The following is a 16,573-nucleotide window of genomic DNA, read 5'->3' as shown; positions in this document are numbered from 1 at the left end:
AATGTTAGATAACATTCCCCCTAATGTTTACAGAGGGTAAAGATGAGTGTTTTTATTGGCCCACCACTCATCCTAGAAATAAAGTCAGACAAAAAGTAAATGTTTAGAAATTAGCTGAACTGTAGGCACTAAATACTACTAATACAAAAGTTGGCGTTGGTTAGAAATACAACGGTATGTTTACCAAAAGTAGAGCATTTCTTCAAGAACAATCTGAGCCTAGGGCTTGATCCAACCAATCGGAGTCCAAGACTAGCTCTGACCAATCGGAGTCCAAGACTAGCTCTGACCAATCGGAGTCCAAGACTAGCTCTGACAAATCGGAGGCCAAGGCTAGATGTGACCAATCAGAGTCCAAGACTAGATCTGACCAATCGGACTCCCAAGACTTGATCCGACCAATCGGAGCCCAAGACTAGATCTGACCAATCGGACTCCCAAGACTTGATCCGACCAATCGGACTCCCAAGACTTGATCCGACCAATCGGACTCCCAAGACTTGATCCGACCAATCGGACTCCCAAGACTTGATCCGACCAATTGGACTCCAAGACTTGATCCAACCAATTGGACTCCAAGACTTGATCCGACCAATCAGATTTCAATACTTGATCCGACCAATCTTAGTCCACTGCTAGACTTAAACGATCTGAGTTTTAAGACTAAATTCGACCAATCTTAGTCGAAGACTATATTCGACCAATCTGAGTCTGAGACTAGATCTGACCAAACTACGTCTAAAACTATATCTGACCAATTTGTGTCTAAGACTAAATCTGACCGATCTGCGTCTAAGACTAGATCCGACCTATCCGCGTCTAAGACTAGATCCGACCAATCCACGTCTAAGACTAGATTCGACCAATCCGCATCTACAACTAAATCTGACCCACCCGCGTCCAAGACTAGCTCTGACCAACCTGCGTCGAAGACTAGTTCTGACCACCCTGCGTCTAAGACTAGATCTGACCAATCTGCGTCTAAAACGAGATCTGACCAATCTGCGTCTACTGCTAAATTTAACCGATCTGAGTCGAAGACGATAGCCGACCGATCTGCAATCTAAGTCTCATGACTAGATTCGACTCATTTAGACCTTTGCACAAATTTCCTTCTCCACTTTATTTTTTCCAGTTTGTAATTGTCTTCAGGTTTGCAATAAATGTTAGATAGCATTCTCCCCAGTTTTCACACAGGACAAAGATGAGTGTTTTTATTGGCCCACTACACATCCTAGAACTTAAGTCAGACAATGTTTAGAAATAAGCTGAACTGTTGGCACTGAAACTATTGATACAGAAGTTGGGTTTAGGTAGAAATACAAGGGTGTGTTTACCTAAAAAAAAATATATTTATGATTGACAGGTGTTTTTGTGTAACGCCAGTCTGAGTCTGAGACACGTCTTGGCACTGTAGTGAGAACAGGAGTGACAGATGAGTCGAGCCCAGTCATTATTTGACACCTCAACTCGAATGTCTGCAAAGTCTTACTTACATTCAAGGTGGGAATGAAGCTTTCATCCCTTGTGGTTTCCAGGTGCCAACCAAGACCATCATCATCGAGTCCCTAGACATCATCACCATCACTGTTCCACCGGCGCTGCCAGCCGCCATGACAGCGGGCATTGTCTATGCCCAACGACGTCTCAAACGAATTGGAATTTTTTGCATCAGCCCGCAAAGGATCAATATTTGTGGGCAGATCAATCTGGTGTGCTTTGACAAGGTGAGTACCAAGAGTATGTTGGAGATGTGGATTAATAGGGATGCTAATGAGATCATTCCGTCTTCCAGACTGGAACTCTGACAGAAGATGGTTTAGACCTGTGGGGAGTTCAGAGAGTTGAGAATGGCGGGTAAGAGTTTAGGCCCCTTCTACACTAAGCCGGATAAGGTTATCTCCCACCTAACCTTATACGAGTCCACACACAACAATGCCACTGTTTAAGACCCCCTCCCTCCTCTGTTCGCCGGCGCAACACAACCTAGTACGCATGCACGGAAAAATGTGCGCGTCATAGTCACCTCTGACCTGTAAGTGTATCCTTAACCTGTTTCTAGGTAACCACATTTCTTTTAACAGTGAACCTTGCTTGCCTCGCCATCAGCAGCTGATAGACTATTGTAGTCAATTGTACCTGAGCCCATACATCCATCCATTTCCTACCGCTTATTCCCTTTGGGGTCGCGGGGGGCGCTGGTGCCTATCTCAGCTACAATTGGGCGGAAGGCGGGGTACACCCTAGACAGGTCGCCACCCCATCGCAGCGTACCTGAGCCTTCATACATCAATCATATCTTTAATGGACTTGTGAAAGTAAACAATGTGATAAAGAACATTTTACAACAACCGCGGCCGCACCCACTACACAGTTTCACAATAGTTACGGAGTACAAAACTAGATGTTGACATACATGGCGGACAATAACAGATCAGAATCAGAAAAGTTTTTATTGCCGTTGTTTGAGGACGGGTTCACAAACTAGGAATTTTACCTGGCGCAATCGTGCAATATAAAAGCCATATAACACAGAATAGAATAACATGAGCTGTAATTGAGCTATCAGATCTTGGTATTGTTCACGTGTATGATGGACGAGGGGGAAAAACTGTTCAGGTGGCGGGAGGTGTGGGTCTGGGTGGACCATAGTCTCCTGCCTGAGGGAAGAGGGGAGAATATTTTGTGTCCAGGGTGAGAAAAGTCAGCTGTGATCCGACCCACATGCCTCCTGGTCCTGGAGGAGAACAGGTCCTGGAGGGGTGGGAGTTTGCAGCCAATCACCTTCTCAGCAGCAAGTACCACGCGCTGCAGTCGATGCTTGTGGTGCCGGGGAACCACACCGTAATGGAGGAGGTGAGGATGGACTCGATGACTGCTGAGTAGAACTGCACCAGCATTTTAGTCGGCACTTTCAGTTTTTTCAGCTGCCGCAGGAAGTACATCCTCTGCTGGGCCTTTTTGATGAGGGAGCTGATGGTCGGCTCCCACTTGAGGTCCTGGGTGATGGTTGTGCCCAGGAAACGGAGGGAGTTCACAATGGAGACGGGGGTGGGAGAGTCAATCAGGGTGAGGGGGGATGGTGGGGCTGTGACTTTCCTGAAATCCATGATCTTCTCCACTGTTTTCTGGGCGTTCAGCTCCAGGTTGTTGAGGCTGCACCAGGACGCCAGTCGGTCTACCTCTAGGCAGACTCGTCACCATCCGAGATGAGCCCGATGAGAGTAGTGTCGTCCGCAAACTTGAGCAGCTTCACCGACTGGTGACTGGAGGTGCAGCAGTTTGTATGAAGGGAGAAGAGCCAGGGGGAAAGTACACAGCCCTGAGGAGTACCAGTGTTAGTGTTACGACTGTCTGAGACAATCTTCCCCAGCCGCATCGGCTGTTTTCTGTCCGTCGGGATAGTCTGCTTTGCCAGTCCAAATGCAGTCACTATTTTCCGTAGTCTTCCCTTGCTCAAGGTAGCCCGCTTTGTCGTCTCTCCTTCAACAAATGGACAAAGTATTTCACTAAGTGGAATCGCAGCTGACCTGGAGATTTGAAAGTTTCCTTGCCGTTCCTCTCACTCGGTCACAAACATATCCCACCAGGCTGCCGTTCATCCAGGGCTAATCCAAGACCGTCACTCAACATTGCTATGTTGCTGTCTGAAATGTGTTGTATCCCAGGTAGCTGCAATCGCCTGTTTCCTCCTCTTAAGGTATTGACGTGTGATTTCCAAAAGCGCCTGTACATGTAGAAGAAAGAGAAACACGGGTATGTCTGGATGACTCTCCTCCATCCTTCTAGTGGTTGCCACCGAGTTACCGAACGGGTTGTTATGAAGCTGGCTGTGGCGCGTTCTTTCTGACGGCACTTCCTCTCCGAACTCAGTTTGTAAACGATCAAAGCTAAGAGCCGGAGATTCAAGAAATAAAGGATGCACTTACTTGTGTAAAAAATTTTCCGGTGTAGTTGTGGCTGAAACTAGGCTTAGGCTGAATAATTATTAGTTTAAGGGGTTATCCGGCTTAGTGTAGACATAGCCTTAGCTCCACATATACAATACATTCTTAACACTTTGATTGTATTCCAGATTCCAGCAATCCGAAGAAAATGCCTACAAGGAGAATCTGGTGAAGTCCCAGTTTGTTGCTTGCATGGCCACTTGCCACTCTCTCACCAAAATAGAAGGCCAGCTATCTGGAGACCCGCTGGATCTCAAAATGTTTGAGGCCACTGGCTGGGTGAGTTGTGTGTCTGCATCGTAACCGACCCAGTATATTTCAACTACTATATTGCTGCTAAAACAAGGTGGGGATTCATCCTGTTTTGATGTAAAACTGAGGCAAAGCAACATCCTCAGGGCATTGGATTGATCACAACTGGACTGTTTGGTTTGTCAGAATAGGCATGCCCTCCTTGTGCTGGAGTATACATACTTGGCCTTTGGCACCAGCTGCTAGACTAGGATAGAAGATACTTTAATTTATCCCACAAAGGCCAAATTACGTTGTTGCAATGCATGTTTTTACCTACAGTAACAGAACAGTAATAAATACTACATATTGAACACTATTATGTATAGAGAAAAAACACCAACATCCGTATTGCACAGCTGACTCTTAAGACTAGATCCGAACAATATGAGTCTAAGACTAGATCAGAATAATCTGAGTCCAAAACTAGATCAGAACAATCTGAGTCTAAGACTAGATCAGAACAACCTGAGTCTAAGACTAGTTAAGAACAATCTGAGTCTAAGACTAGTTCAGAACAATCTGAGTCTAAGACTAGTTCAGAACAATCTGAGTCTAAGACTAGTTCAGAACAATCTGAGTCTAAGTCTAGATCAGAACAATCTGAGTCTAAGTCTAGATCAGAACAATCTGAGTCTAAGACTATATCGGAACAATCTGAGTCTAAGACTAGATCTGACCAATCTGATTCTAAGTCTAGATATGACCAATCTGATTTTAAGTCTAGATCTGACCAATCTGAGTCTAAGACTAGATCTGACCAATCTGAGTCTAAGACTAGATCTGACCAATCTGAGTCTAAGACTTGATCTGACCAATCTAAGCCTAAAACAATTTTTAACCAATCTAAGCCTAAAACTAGATCTGACCAATCTGAGTTTAAGACTACATCTGAGTTTACGACTACATCTGACCTATCTGAGTCTAAGACAAGATCTGACCGATCTGAGTCTAGGAATACATTTGACCAATCTGAGTCTAAGCCTAGATCTGACCAATTCTGAGTTTACTGCTAGATGTAACTGATTTGAGTCTAGGACTAGAGCTGAGCGATCTGAGTCTAAGACTATATCCGAACGACCTGAGTCTAAGACTGGATGTGACCGATCCGAGGCTATGCCTATATCCGAGCGACCTGGGTCTAAGATTGGATGTGACCGATCCGAGTCTCAAGACTGTAGTCCCGAGTGGTCTGAGCCTAGAACTAGAGCCGAGCGATCTGAGTCTAGGACTACAGCCAAGCGATCAGAGTCTAAGACTCGATGTGACCGATCCGAGTCTAAAACTGGATCTAACTAATCTAAGTCTAAAATTAGAGGTGACCAATCTAAGTCTAAGACTAGCTCTGACCAATCTTGAGTTTATGAGCATGAAGTGCTGAAGCCTACATTGATGGGAGTCCTGTAAGACAAAGCTAACAGTCCAGCTGTGATGGATTAAATGGTGTGCATGAAGGAGAAGATCCATAAGAAACAACATTGTTCACAGCTGCTGTATCTCCTGATGTTCTGGACACACAAATAACCATGATGTGATTCTTCTTGACTTGCACACACTTCATCCCAAACATTTAGTTTGGGATTTGCTGAGGAATGTATTTATGTTTTGTTCCAGATCCTGGAGGAAGCCACTGAGGAAGAAACGTCCCTCCACAACCGCATCACGCCCACTGTGGTTCGACCCCCAAAGCAGCTGTTGCCCCCACAGCCTGAACCACCGGAGCAGGACCTGGTCAGTGCAGTCACTGTCATTAGTCGGATGTTTGGGATCAAGAAACAATAACATCAAACATGATCCACCTTCATCACAGTCCTTCTGCTCTGTTCTTTCTCCATTCCAGGAACTCTATGACCTGCCTGTAAGTACATTAGTCTGCTCCCTTCGTAACAATACTGCAAGTTGAAAATAACCAGAGGTCTTTCTGAGTATGTGCCTGTTTTCTAACCTTGTTTCCTCGGTCATGTGCCATTGCTGCTCTTCAATCCGCGCTCTGCTCCTATTCTTAGTCACAGTATGAGATAGGTATCGTGCGGCAGTTTCCCTTTTCCTCGGCACTGCAGAGGATGTGTGTGGTGGCTCGTCTGTTGGGGGAGAAGCGTATGGACGCCTACATGAAGGGAGCACCAGAGATGGTGGCTCGTCACTGCAAGACAGACACAGGTGAGCTGTGGGTACCTCGTCCTCGCAGCAATGGACTTACTTCACGACTGGTTCAGTTTCTCCCTCTATTTTAGTTCCTGGAATGCGTGTCCTGGATCAAAAACTGGTTGTCCTCGATTTTCCTTCAGTTAAATTCTAACAAAACGGAAACTCTGATAATGACTCCCGATAAAAAGATCCCCCTGTTCAAGAAGTCCCTTAGTGCTCTGGGTGCATCTGTTAGAAGCAGCCTCAGAAACCTTGGGGCTGTGTTGGATCAGTCAATGTGTCTTTGGAGGGTCACGGCCGTCAACTGACCAAAAACTGCTTTTATTACCTCAAATATTTCTAAAGTGAGAAAATTGGATCTCGAAGTGATCATGTTCTACATGGTAGTGTGCTGGGGGGGCAGTACATCTAAGAAGGACAGCTCCAGACTTGAGGAACTGATCAGGCGGGCCGGTTCTACAATGGGAATGAAACTGGACTCACTGGTGACGGTGGCAGAGAAGAGGACTGTTGACAAACTAGTGAGCATCCTGGATGATGCCAGTCACCCTCTGCATAGCGTTATCAGTAGCCAGAGGAGCCTGTTCAGTGCTAGACTGCTTCATCCCAAGTGCAGGACTAATAGACTCCAGAACTCCTTTGTCCCACACGCCATTAGACTGTACAACTCCTCTCTGGGATGGGGGGCGGGGGGTATTAGGATGACAGGGGATGCAAAACATTAACAGTGCAATACGTTTTCATAACATGGTCACTACTGCCTACTTTGTCTTGTTATATTCTTATTTTACTGTTATATTATTATTCCCATTGTTTTTATTCTTTTTGTAATATTTCTCTATTTTGTTTCCATTTAAACCCCCATTATTTACTTTTTACTTTTTTCTTTAAATTGATCTCAACTCTATACACTGCTGCTGGAATTTTAATTTTCCTGAAGGAACTCTCCTGAAGGAATCAATAAAGTACTATCTATCTATCTATCTATTTCATCTTGTGTTGAATATTGCAATTGCCTTTTCACTCTTTTCAACAAGTCAACGCTAAAGAGACTTCAGTCGCACACAAAGCAGCCACCAGACTTTTGACCCAGAACAGTCCACATTACCCCCATTTTATCCAGTCTTCATCGTCGTCCAGTCAGATTTTAGTCCTGACTTTCCCTCTGTACATCACTGACTTGTTATGTCCCTCCTCTTCAGGACGTAGCCTCTGGTCCTCAGGCCAGGGTCTTCTAAAGATCCCAAAAACTCATTTTAAAACCTGTGGAGACCTAGCATTCCAGGCTATAGCTCCCAGACTCTGGAACAACTTGCACCAGTCCCTCCGTGATCTTGACTGTGTTGACACTTTTAAGAAACATTTGAAAACTTCTCTTGTTAGTAAAGCTTTTAGTTAATGCACCTTTTAACCATCATTTTTAATCACCTTTTTATGATGTTTCCCCTGTTGTTTTTGTTAAATTGTTGTTTTAATTCACCTGCGCTCTGTGAAAAGCACTTTATAAATAACATGTACTTACCTACTGTCTCCTTGTAGTGCCAGACACTTTTGCGGAGGTTTTGGAGGGCTACACCAAGCAGGGTTTCCGGGTCATCGCTCTGGCTCACCGTCGCCTTGGATCCAAACTCAACTGGCACAAAGTGCTGAACATAAGCAGGTGGGTTTAACACATTCATCAGAGTAGACTATCAATACAGTTGTCATGAAAGTAAAAATATTCAGGAGAACTTGTCTAAATTAGAATAACAAAGTCTTTGATACCTTCCCAAAAACTAGAGATCATATCGAGACCAACATGAACTTCCTGGGTCTAATAATCATGCAGAACAAGTTGAAGACAGAAACAGCAGCGGTGCTGCAGGATCTGCACAGAGCCAACATTCGAACTGTAATGGTTACTGGTAAGTGTGTAGAGATCATAGATGTTGATCTAGTACATCCGTTCTGGAATACAAAACCCAAAAGCAGTGAAGTTGTCACGTTGTGTAAATGGTAAATAAAAAGAGAATACAATAATTTGCAAATCCTTTCAACTTATATTCAATTGAATAGACTGCAAAGACAAGATACTTAACGTTCAAACTAGTACACTGTTGTTTTTTTGCAAATATTAGCTCATTTGGAATTTGATGCCTGCAACATGTTTAAAAAAAGCTGGCACAAGTGTCAAAAAAGACAGAAAAAGTTGAGGAATGCTCATCAACCGCTTATTTGGAACATCCCACAGGTGAACAGGCTAACTGGGAACAGGTGGGTGCCATGATTGGCTATAAAAGCAGCTTCCATGAAATGCTCAGTCATTCACAAACAAGAACGGGGCGAGGGTCACCACATTGTCAACAAATGCCTGAGCAAATTGTTTAAGAACAATATTTCTAAACCAGCTATTGCAAGGAGTTTAGGGATTTCCACATCTATGGTCTGTAATATCATCAAAAGGTTCAGAAAATATGGAGACATCACAGCACTAAGCGGCAAGCCCGAAAACCAACATTAAATGCTTGTGACCTTGGATCCCTCAGGCGGTACTGCATCAAAATACTGGGTCAAAATGCGACATCAGTGTGTAAAGGATTTCACCACATGGGTTCAGGAACACTTCAGAAAACTACTGTCACTAAATACAGTCTGTTGCTTCATCTGTAAGTGCAAGTTAAAACTCTACTATGCAAAGACAAAGCCATCTACCAACAACACCCAGAAACGCTTTGCTGGCCCCGAGCTCAACAAAGATGGACTGATGCTAAGTGGAAAAGTGTTCTGTGGTCTGACTAGTCCACATTTTAAATTGTTTTTGGAAACTGTGGACGTCGAGTCTTTCGAATCAAAGAGGAAAAGAACCATCCAGACTGTTGTGGGAGCAAAGTTGAGAAGCCAGCATGTGTGATGGTACGGGGGTGTATTAGTTCCCAAGGCATTGGTAACTCTCACATCTGTGAAGGCACCATTAATGCTGAAAGGTACATACAGCTTTTGGAGCAACATATGTTGCCATCTAAGCAAGGTCTTTTTCAGGGACGCCCCTGCTTATTTCAGCAAGACAATGTCAAGCCACATTCTGCATGTGTTACAACAGCGTGGCTTCCTAGTAAATGTGTGGCGCATTATGAAGCCTATAATAGCAGAAGGGAGACTGTTGAACAACTTAAGCTGTACATCAAGCAAGAATGGAAAATAATTCCACTTCAAAAATGTGTCTCCTCAGTTCCCAAACCTTTACTGAGTGTTGTTAAAAGGAAAGGCCATGTAGCACACTGGTAAAAATGCCCTTGTGACAACTTTTTGTTGTTGTGTTGCTGCTATTAAATTGGAAAAAATAACAAAGTTTCTCAGTGTGAACATGAAATATCTTGCCTTTGCAGTCTATTCAATTGAATATAAGTTGAAAAGGATTTGCAAATCATTGTATTCTCTTTTTATTTAGCATTTTCACAATGTGACAACAAATCTTGTACATCCGTACTGTAATGGTTACTGGTACGCGTGTACAGATCGTAGTTGTAGATCTATTGTATATCATCATCTCCGTGGCAACAACAGACACGTGTGCTGTGATTTTTCTGTTTGTTTAGGCGATAACATGCTGACAGCGATCTCCGTAGCACGAGACTGTGGAATGATTCCGCCACAGGATGCGGTCATCATTGCCGAGGCCACGGCGCCACACGATGGGCAGACGGCAAGAATCACCTGGAGATATGCTGACTCGCCAAGCATGGCGACATGTGTGGAGGTGAACACATCATTTCTCTTACCTTACACAGGGGCGATGATGTCACATCGGCATCATATCTGATGATGTAATTGTAATGGCATACACGACATTCAGGATTACTCGCTCAAACAGAAACAATACATCTCTCCTGCAGACATCACAATCTTTGTATAAGTGAGAGCTAGCTTCATATCGATACATTTGACTTGGAATATTTCCAACAATCACTTCAATCAATCAATGAATGTTTACTTATATAGCCCTAAATCACTAGTGTCTCAAAGGGCTGCACAAACCACAACACAAACCACTACGACATCCTCGGTAGGCCCACATAAGGGCAAGGAATACTCACACCCAGTGGGACGTCGGTGACAATGATGACTATGAGAACCTTGGAGAGGAGGAAAGCAATGGATGTCGAGCGGGTCTAACATGATACTGTGAAAGTTCAATCCATAATGGATCCAACACAGTCGCAAGAGTCCAGTCCAAAGCGGATCCAACACAGCAGCGAGAGTCCCGTTCACAGCGGAGCCAGCAGGAAACCATCCCAAGCGGAGGCGGATCAGCAGCACAGAGATGTCCCCAGCCGATACATAGGCAAGCAGTACATGGCCACCGGATCGGACCGGACCCCCTCCACAAGGGAGAGTGGGACATAGGAGAAAAAGAAAAGAAACGGCAGATCAACTGGTCTAAAAAGGGAGTCTATTTAAAGGCTAGAGTATACAAATGAGTTTTAAGGTGAGACTTAAATGCTTCTACTGAGGTGGCATCTCGAACTTTTACCGGGAGGGCATTCCAGAGTACTGGAGCCCGAAATGAAAACGCTCTATAGCCCGCAGACTTTTTTGGGGCTTTGGGAATCACTAATAAGCCGGAGTCCTTTGAACGCAGATTTCTTGCCGGGACATATGGTACAATACAACCGGCAAGATAGGATGGAGCTAGACCGTGTAGTATTTTATTTGTAAGTAGTAAAACCCAAAAGTCACATCTTAAGTGCACAGGAAGCCAGTGCAGGTGAGCCAGTACAGGCGTAATGTCCATCCATCCATCCATCATCTTCCGCTTATCCGAGGTCGGGTCGCGGGGGCAGCAGCCTAAGCAGGGAAGCCCAGACTTCCCTATCTCCAGCCACTTCGTCTAGCTCTTCCCGGGGGATCCCGAGGCGTTCCCAGGCCAGCCGGGAGACATAGTCTTTCCAACGTGTCCTGGGTCTTCCCCGTGGCCTCCTACCAGCTGGACGTGCCCTAAACACATCCCTAGGGAGGCGTTCGGGTGGCATCCTGACCAGATGCCCGAACCACCTCATCTGGCTCCTCTCGATGTGGAGGAGCAGCGGCTTTACGTTGAGCTCCTCCCGGATGGCAGAGCTTCTCACCCTATCTCTAAGGGAGAGCCCCGCCACCCGGCGGAGGAAACTCATTTCGGCCGCTTGTACCCGTGATCTTATCCTTTCGGTCATGACCCAAAGCTCATGACCATAGGTGAGGATGGGAACGTAGATCGACCGGTAAATTGAGAGCTTTGCCTTCCGGCTCAGCTCCTTCTTCACCACAACGGATCGATACAACGTCCGCATTACTGAAGACGCCGCACCGATCCGCCTGTCGATCTCACGATCCACTCTTCCCCCACTCGTGAACAAGACTCCTAGGTACTTGAACTCCTCCACTTGGGGCAGGGTCTCCTCCCCAACCCGGAGATGGCACTCCACCCTTTTCCGGGCGAGAACCATGGACTCGGACTTGGAGGTGCTGATTCTCATTCCGGTCGCTTCACACTCGGCTGCGAACCGATCCAGTGAGAGCTGAAGATCCCGGCCAGATGAAGCCATCAGGACTACATCATCTGCAAAAAGCAGAGACCTAATCCCGTGGCCACCAAACCGGAACCCCTCAACGCCTTGACTGCGCCTAGAAATTCTGTCCATAAAAGTTATGAACAGAATCGGTGACAAAGGACAGCCTTGGCGGAGTCCAACCTTCACTGGAAACGTGTCCGACTTACTGCCAGCAATGCGGACCAAGCTCTGACACTGATCATACAGGGAGCGGACCGCCACAATAAGACATTCCGATACCCCATACTCTCTGAGCACTCCCCACAGGACTTCCCGAGGGACACGGTCGAATGCCTTCTCCAAGTCCACAAAGCACATGTAGACTGGTTGGGCAAACTCCCATGCACCCTCAAGAACCCTGCCGAGAGTATAGAGCTGGTCCACAGTTCCACGACCAGGACGAAAACCACACTGTTCCTCCTGAATCAGAGGTTCGACTATCCGGCGAAGCCTCCTCTCCAGTACACCTGAATAAACCTTACCGGGAAGGCTGAGGAGTGTGATCCCACGATAGTTGGAACACACCCTCCGGTCCCCCTTCTTAAAGAGAGGAACCACCACCCCGGTCTGCCAATCCAGAGGTACCGCCCCCGATGTCCACGCGATGCTGCAGAGTCTTGTCAACCAAGACAGCCCCACAGCATCCAGAGCCTTAAGGAACTCCGGGCGGATCTCATCCACCCCCGGGGCCTTGCCGCCGAGGAGCTTTTTAACTACCTCAGCGACCTCAGCCCCAGAAATAGGAGAGTCCACTACAGATTCCCCAGGCACCGCTTCCTCAAAGAAAGACGTGTTGGTGGGATTGAGGAGGTCTTCGAAGTATTCCCTCCACCGATCCACAACATCCGCAGTCGAAGTCAGCAGAACACCATCCGCACCATACACGGTGTTGATAGTGCACTGCTTCCCCTTCCTGAGGCGCCGTATGGTGGTCCAGAATCGCTTCGAAGCCGTCCGGAAGTCGTTTTCCATGGCTTCCCCGAACTCTTCCCATGTCCGAGTTTTTGCCTCCGCGACCGCTAAAGCTGCACACCGCTTGGCCCGTCGGTACCCGTCCACTGCCTCCGGAGTCCTATGAGCCAAAAGAACCCGATAGGACTCCTTCTTCAGCTTGACGGCATCCCTCACTGCTGGTGTCCACCAACGGGTTCTGGGATTACCGCCACGACAGGCACCAACAACCTTGCGGCCACAGCTCCAATCAGCCGCCTCGACAATAGAGGTTCGGAACATGGTCCACTCAGACTCAATGTCCCGCACCTCCCTCGTGACATGTTCAAAGTTCTCCCGGAGGTGTGAATTGAAACTCTCTCTGACAGGAGACTCTGCCAGACGTTCCCAGCAGACCCTCACAATGCGCTTGGGCCTGCCAGGTCTGTCCGGCATCCTCCCCCACCATCGCAGCCAACTCACCACCAGGTGGTGATCGGTAGAAAGCTCCGCCCCTCTCTTCACCCGAGTGTCCAAAACATGAGGCCGCAAATCCGATGACACAACTACAAAGTCGATCATGGAACTGCGGCCTAGGGTGTCCTGGTGCCAAGTGCACATATGGACACCCTTATGTTTGAACATGGTGTTTGTTATCGACAAACTGTGACGAGCACAAAAGTCCAATAACAAAACACCACTCGGGTTTAGATCCGGGCGACCATTCTTCCCAATCACGCCTCTCCAGGTTTCACTGTCGTTGCCAACATGAGCGTTGAAGTCTCCCAGTAGGACAAGGGAATCACCCGGAGGAGCACTTTCCAGTACTCCCTCGAGTGTACCCAAAAAGGGTGGGTATTCTGAACTGCTGTTTGGTGCGTAAGCACAAACAACAGTCAGGACCCGTCCCCCCACCCGAAGGCGAAGGGAAGCTACCCTCTCGTCCACTGGGTTGAACTCAAACGTACAGGCTTTGAGCCGGGGGGCAACCAGAATTGCCACCCCAGCCCGTCGCCTCTCACTGCCGGCAACGCCAGAGTGGAAGAGGGTCCAGTCCCTCTCGAGAGAACTGGTTCCAGAGCCCTTGCTGTGCGTCGAGGTGAGTCCGACTATATCCAGCCGGAACTTCTCTACCTCGCGCACTAGCTCAGGCTCCTTCCCCCCCAGTGAGGTGACGTTCCACGTCCCAAGAGCTAGCTTCTGTAGCCGAGGATCGGACCGCCAAGTGCCCTGCCTTCGGCTGCCGCCCAGCTCACAATGCACCCGACCTCTATGGCCCCTCCTATGAGTGGTGAGCCCATTGGAGGGATGACCCACGTTGCCTCTTCGGGCTGTGCCCGGCCGGGCCCCATGGGAACAGGCCCGACCACCAGGCGCTCGCCATCGTGCCCCAACTCCGGGCCTGGCTCCAGAGCGGGGCCCCGGTGACCCACGTCCGGGCGAGGGAAATCTGGGTTCATTTCGTTGTAATTCCATAGAAGTCTTTGAGCTGCTCTTTGTCTGATCACTCACCTAGGACCTGTTTGTCTTGGGAGACCCTACCAGGGGGCATGAAAACCCCCAGACAACATAGCTCCTAGGATCATTGGGACACGCAAACTCCTCTACCACGGTAAGGTAGCAGCTCAGAGAGGAGTAATGTGATCAAACTTTCTTGTTCTTGTCAAAAGTCTAGCAGCCGCATTTTGTACCAACTGTAATTTTTTAATGCTAGACATGGGGAGACCCGAAAATAATACGTTACAGTAGTCGAGGCAAGACGTAACAAACGCATGGATAATGATCTCAGCGTCTTTAGTGGACAGAATGGAGCGAATTTTAGCGATATTACGGAGATGAAAGAAGGCCGTTTTAGTAACGCTTTTAATGTGTGCCTCAAAGGAGAGAGTTGGGTCAAAGATAACACCCAGATTCTTTACCGAGTCGCCCTGTTTAATTGTTTGGTTGTCAAATGTTAGAGTTGTATTATTAAATAGAGTTCGGTGTCTAGCAGGACCGATAATCAGCATTTCCGTTTTTTTGGCGTTGAGTTGCAAAAAGTTAGCGGACATCCATTGTTTAATTTCATTAAGACACGCCTCCAGCTGACTACAATCCGGCGTGTTGGTCAGCTTTAGGGGCATGTAGAGTTGGCTGTCATCAGCATAACAGTGAAAGCTAACACCGTATTTGCGTATGATGTCACCTAGAGATGTCACACTGCTTTTTCAACATGTGTATAGGAGGTGAACATCAGCCTGGAGGATGTGTGTCACATCGATGAGCCCAAAGAACAAGAGCGCTACCATTTTGCTATGAATGGAAAGTCCTTTTCGGTCATCTCAGAGCATTTCCCAGATCTGCTCCAGAAGGTATGAGGAGCCGCTAGACCGAGGATACAGATCAATGACATGTATGACTATTGATATGATGCATATATCTTTTAGCTGGTGCTCCATGGAACAGTGTTTGCCAGAATGGCCCCGGATCAGAAAACTCAGCTCGTTGAGGCCCTGCAGGATGTGGAGTAAGTATGAAGGACTACTCAATGATTAGTAGCATTTTTATTATCTTCTTGCCCACTTTTCAGCTGGCAAAACCTGAACTAATAGTGCTACAAACTTCTGTAAACCAAATAAACTTTAAAGGTGGGACTTTTAGTAAAGCATACAATATATATATACCGTATTTCCTTCAATTCCGCCGGGCGGCTAATTATTTCCGGCGCTTACCAAAGGCATGCGGTAAATTTAGGCCTGCGCTTAACAGCACATTTAATAAAATAAACGTTATTATGGTCTTACCTTTACTTATAAATGAAGTCCATGCGCAGCTCCTTCTGATCAAAAGCATCGATAATAACTTGTTTATAGAAGCCTTCCTTATCTTTCTTCAGTTTTAAAAGTCTCTCTGTCTCGATGGAGATCTTCCTTTATTACCTCCTGCTTCGATTGAAAGTCCAGTTTAGAAAACTTTTTTATTTTAGATATGTAATACTCCATGTTAAAAGTCCAAGCGAGAGGAAAAAATAAACACACGCTGCTCACTCTTGCTGCTTGTTGTCACTTCTTCTGCAGCCGAGTAGTCGCAAGAAGGATCACTAGCGCCCTCTACCACCAGGAGGCGGGAGTCATTTAATGACTCATATTTGACACACGCAGCTACGGTATATTAAAAAAAACATAGCTGCTTACTGTTCTTTTTAGCATATTCAATAGCTTAGACCTTAAATCCTATTAAATAGCTCTTAATCTTCTTCCCTTTATGCGATTTCAAACGATTGAAATCAGCCTCCTCCATCTTGAAAATGATGACAGGTGAAGTGTCACTCGTGACGTGACGAGTTTGACCCGGCGGAAATTCTAGGCATATACTAATTATTTTGCGAAACGAGTTTGACCCGGCAGTAATTCAAGGCAGGCAATTCGAGGAAATACGGTACTCCCTATTATACGTATATGTATGCAGGGATGTAACGCTTAACGGTATATTGATAAACCGCTGTAAAATTCCCAAACGTTAAAATTTTTTATTGCCGAAAAAGCGTCATTTAATAATGCATTTTAGGCAACACTGCTTACTTCCTGGAAACACTGTCACTGCAGCGCTGGCACATGCGCACTAGCGTCGTTCTGCTTGAAAAACATGGCGGAAGACAACTACACGGACTTTGCTAAGGAGTTTTGGTTTCACTTAATTGTCCCTCGCTTC

The 16,573-nt window shown here is 46.6% G+C and overlaps 1 protein-coding gene across 5 annotated transcripts in view; it reads left to right on the top strand.

The window, feature by feature from the left end:
• Positions 1-16,573, top strand: part of atp13a3 (ATPase 13A3) — a 72,459-nt gene that overhangs the window by 36,146 nt on the left and 19,740 nt on the right. For 3 of the 5 annotated variants that reach the window (XM_061883917.1, XM_061883915.1, XM_061883918.1), the window contains exons 14-24: positions 1,539-1,727; positions 1,796-1,857; positions 4,076-4,226; positions 5,853-5,969; positions 6,049-6,096; positions 6,245-6,398; positions 7,926-8,046; positions 8,166-8,290; positions 9,962-10,122; positions 15,106-15,234; positions 15,310-15,389. In XM_061883917.1, coding sequence (XP_061739901.1) covers positions 1,539-1,727; positions 1,796-1,857; positions 4,076-4,226; positions 5,853-5,969; positions 6,049-6,096; positions 6,245-6,398; positions 7,926-8,046; positions 8,166-8,290; positions 9,962-10,122; positions 15,106-15,234; positions 15,310-15,389 — 1,337 coding nt within the window. The remainder of the gene's footprint in view (positions 1-1,538; positions 1,728-1,795; positions 1,858-4,075; positions 4,227-5,852; positions 5,970-6,048; positions 6,097-6,244; positions 6,399-7,925; positions 8,047-8,165; positions 8,291-9,961; positions 10,123-15,105; positions 15,235-15,309; positions 15,390-16,573) is intronic. The other 2 variants (XM_061883919.1, XM_061883916.1) reach the window with 1 other exon arrangement.

This window comes from Nerophis ophidion, linkage group LG22 (assembly GCF_033978795.1).
Source record: "Nerophis ophidion isolate RoL-2023_Sa linkage group LG22, RoL_Noph_v1.0, whole genome shotgun sequence".
In the NCBI taxonomy this organism is placed as follows: Eukaryota; Metazoa; Chordata; class Actinopteri; order Syngnathiformes; family Syngnathidae; genus Nerophis; species Nerophis ophidion.
Note: the sequence above shows the minus strand (reverse complement) of the source record. Positions and strands in the feature narration are given on the sequence as shown.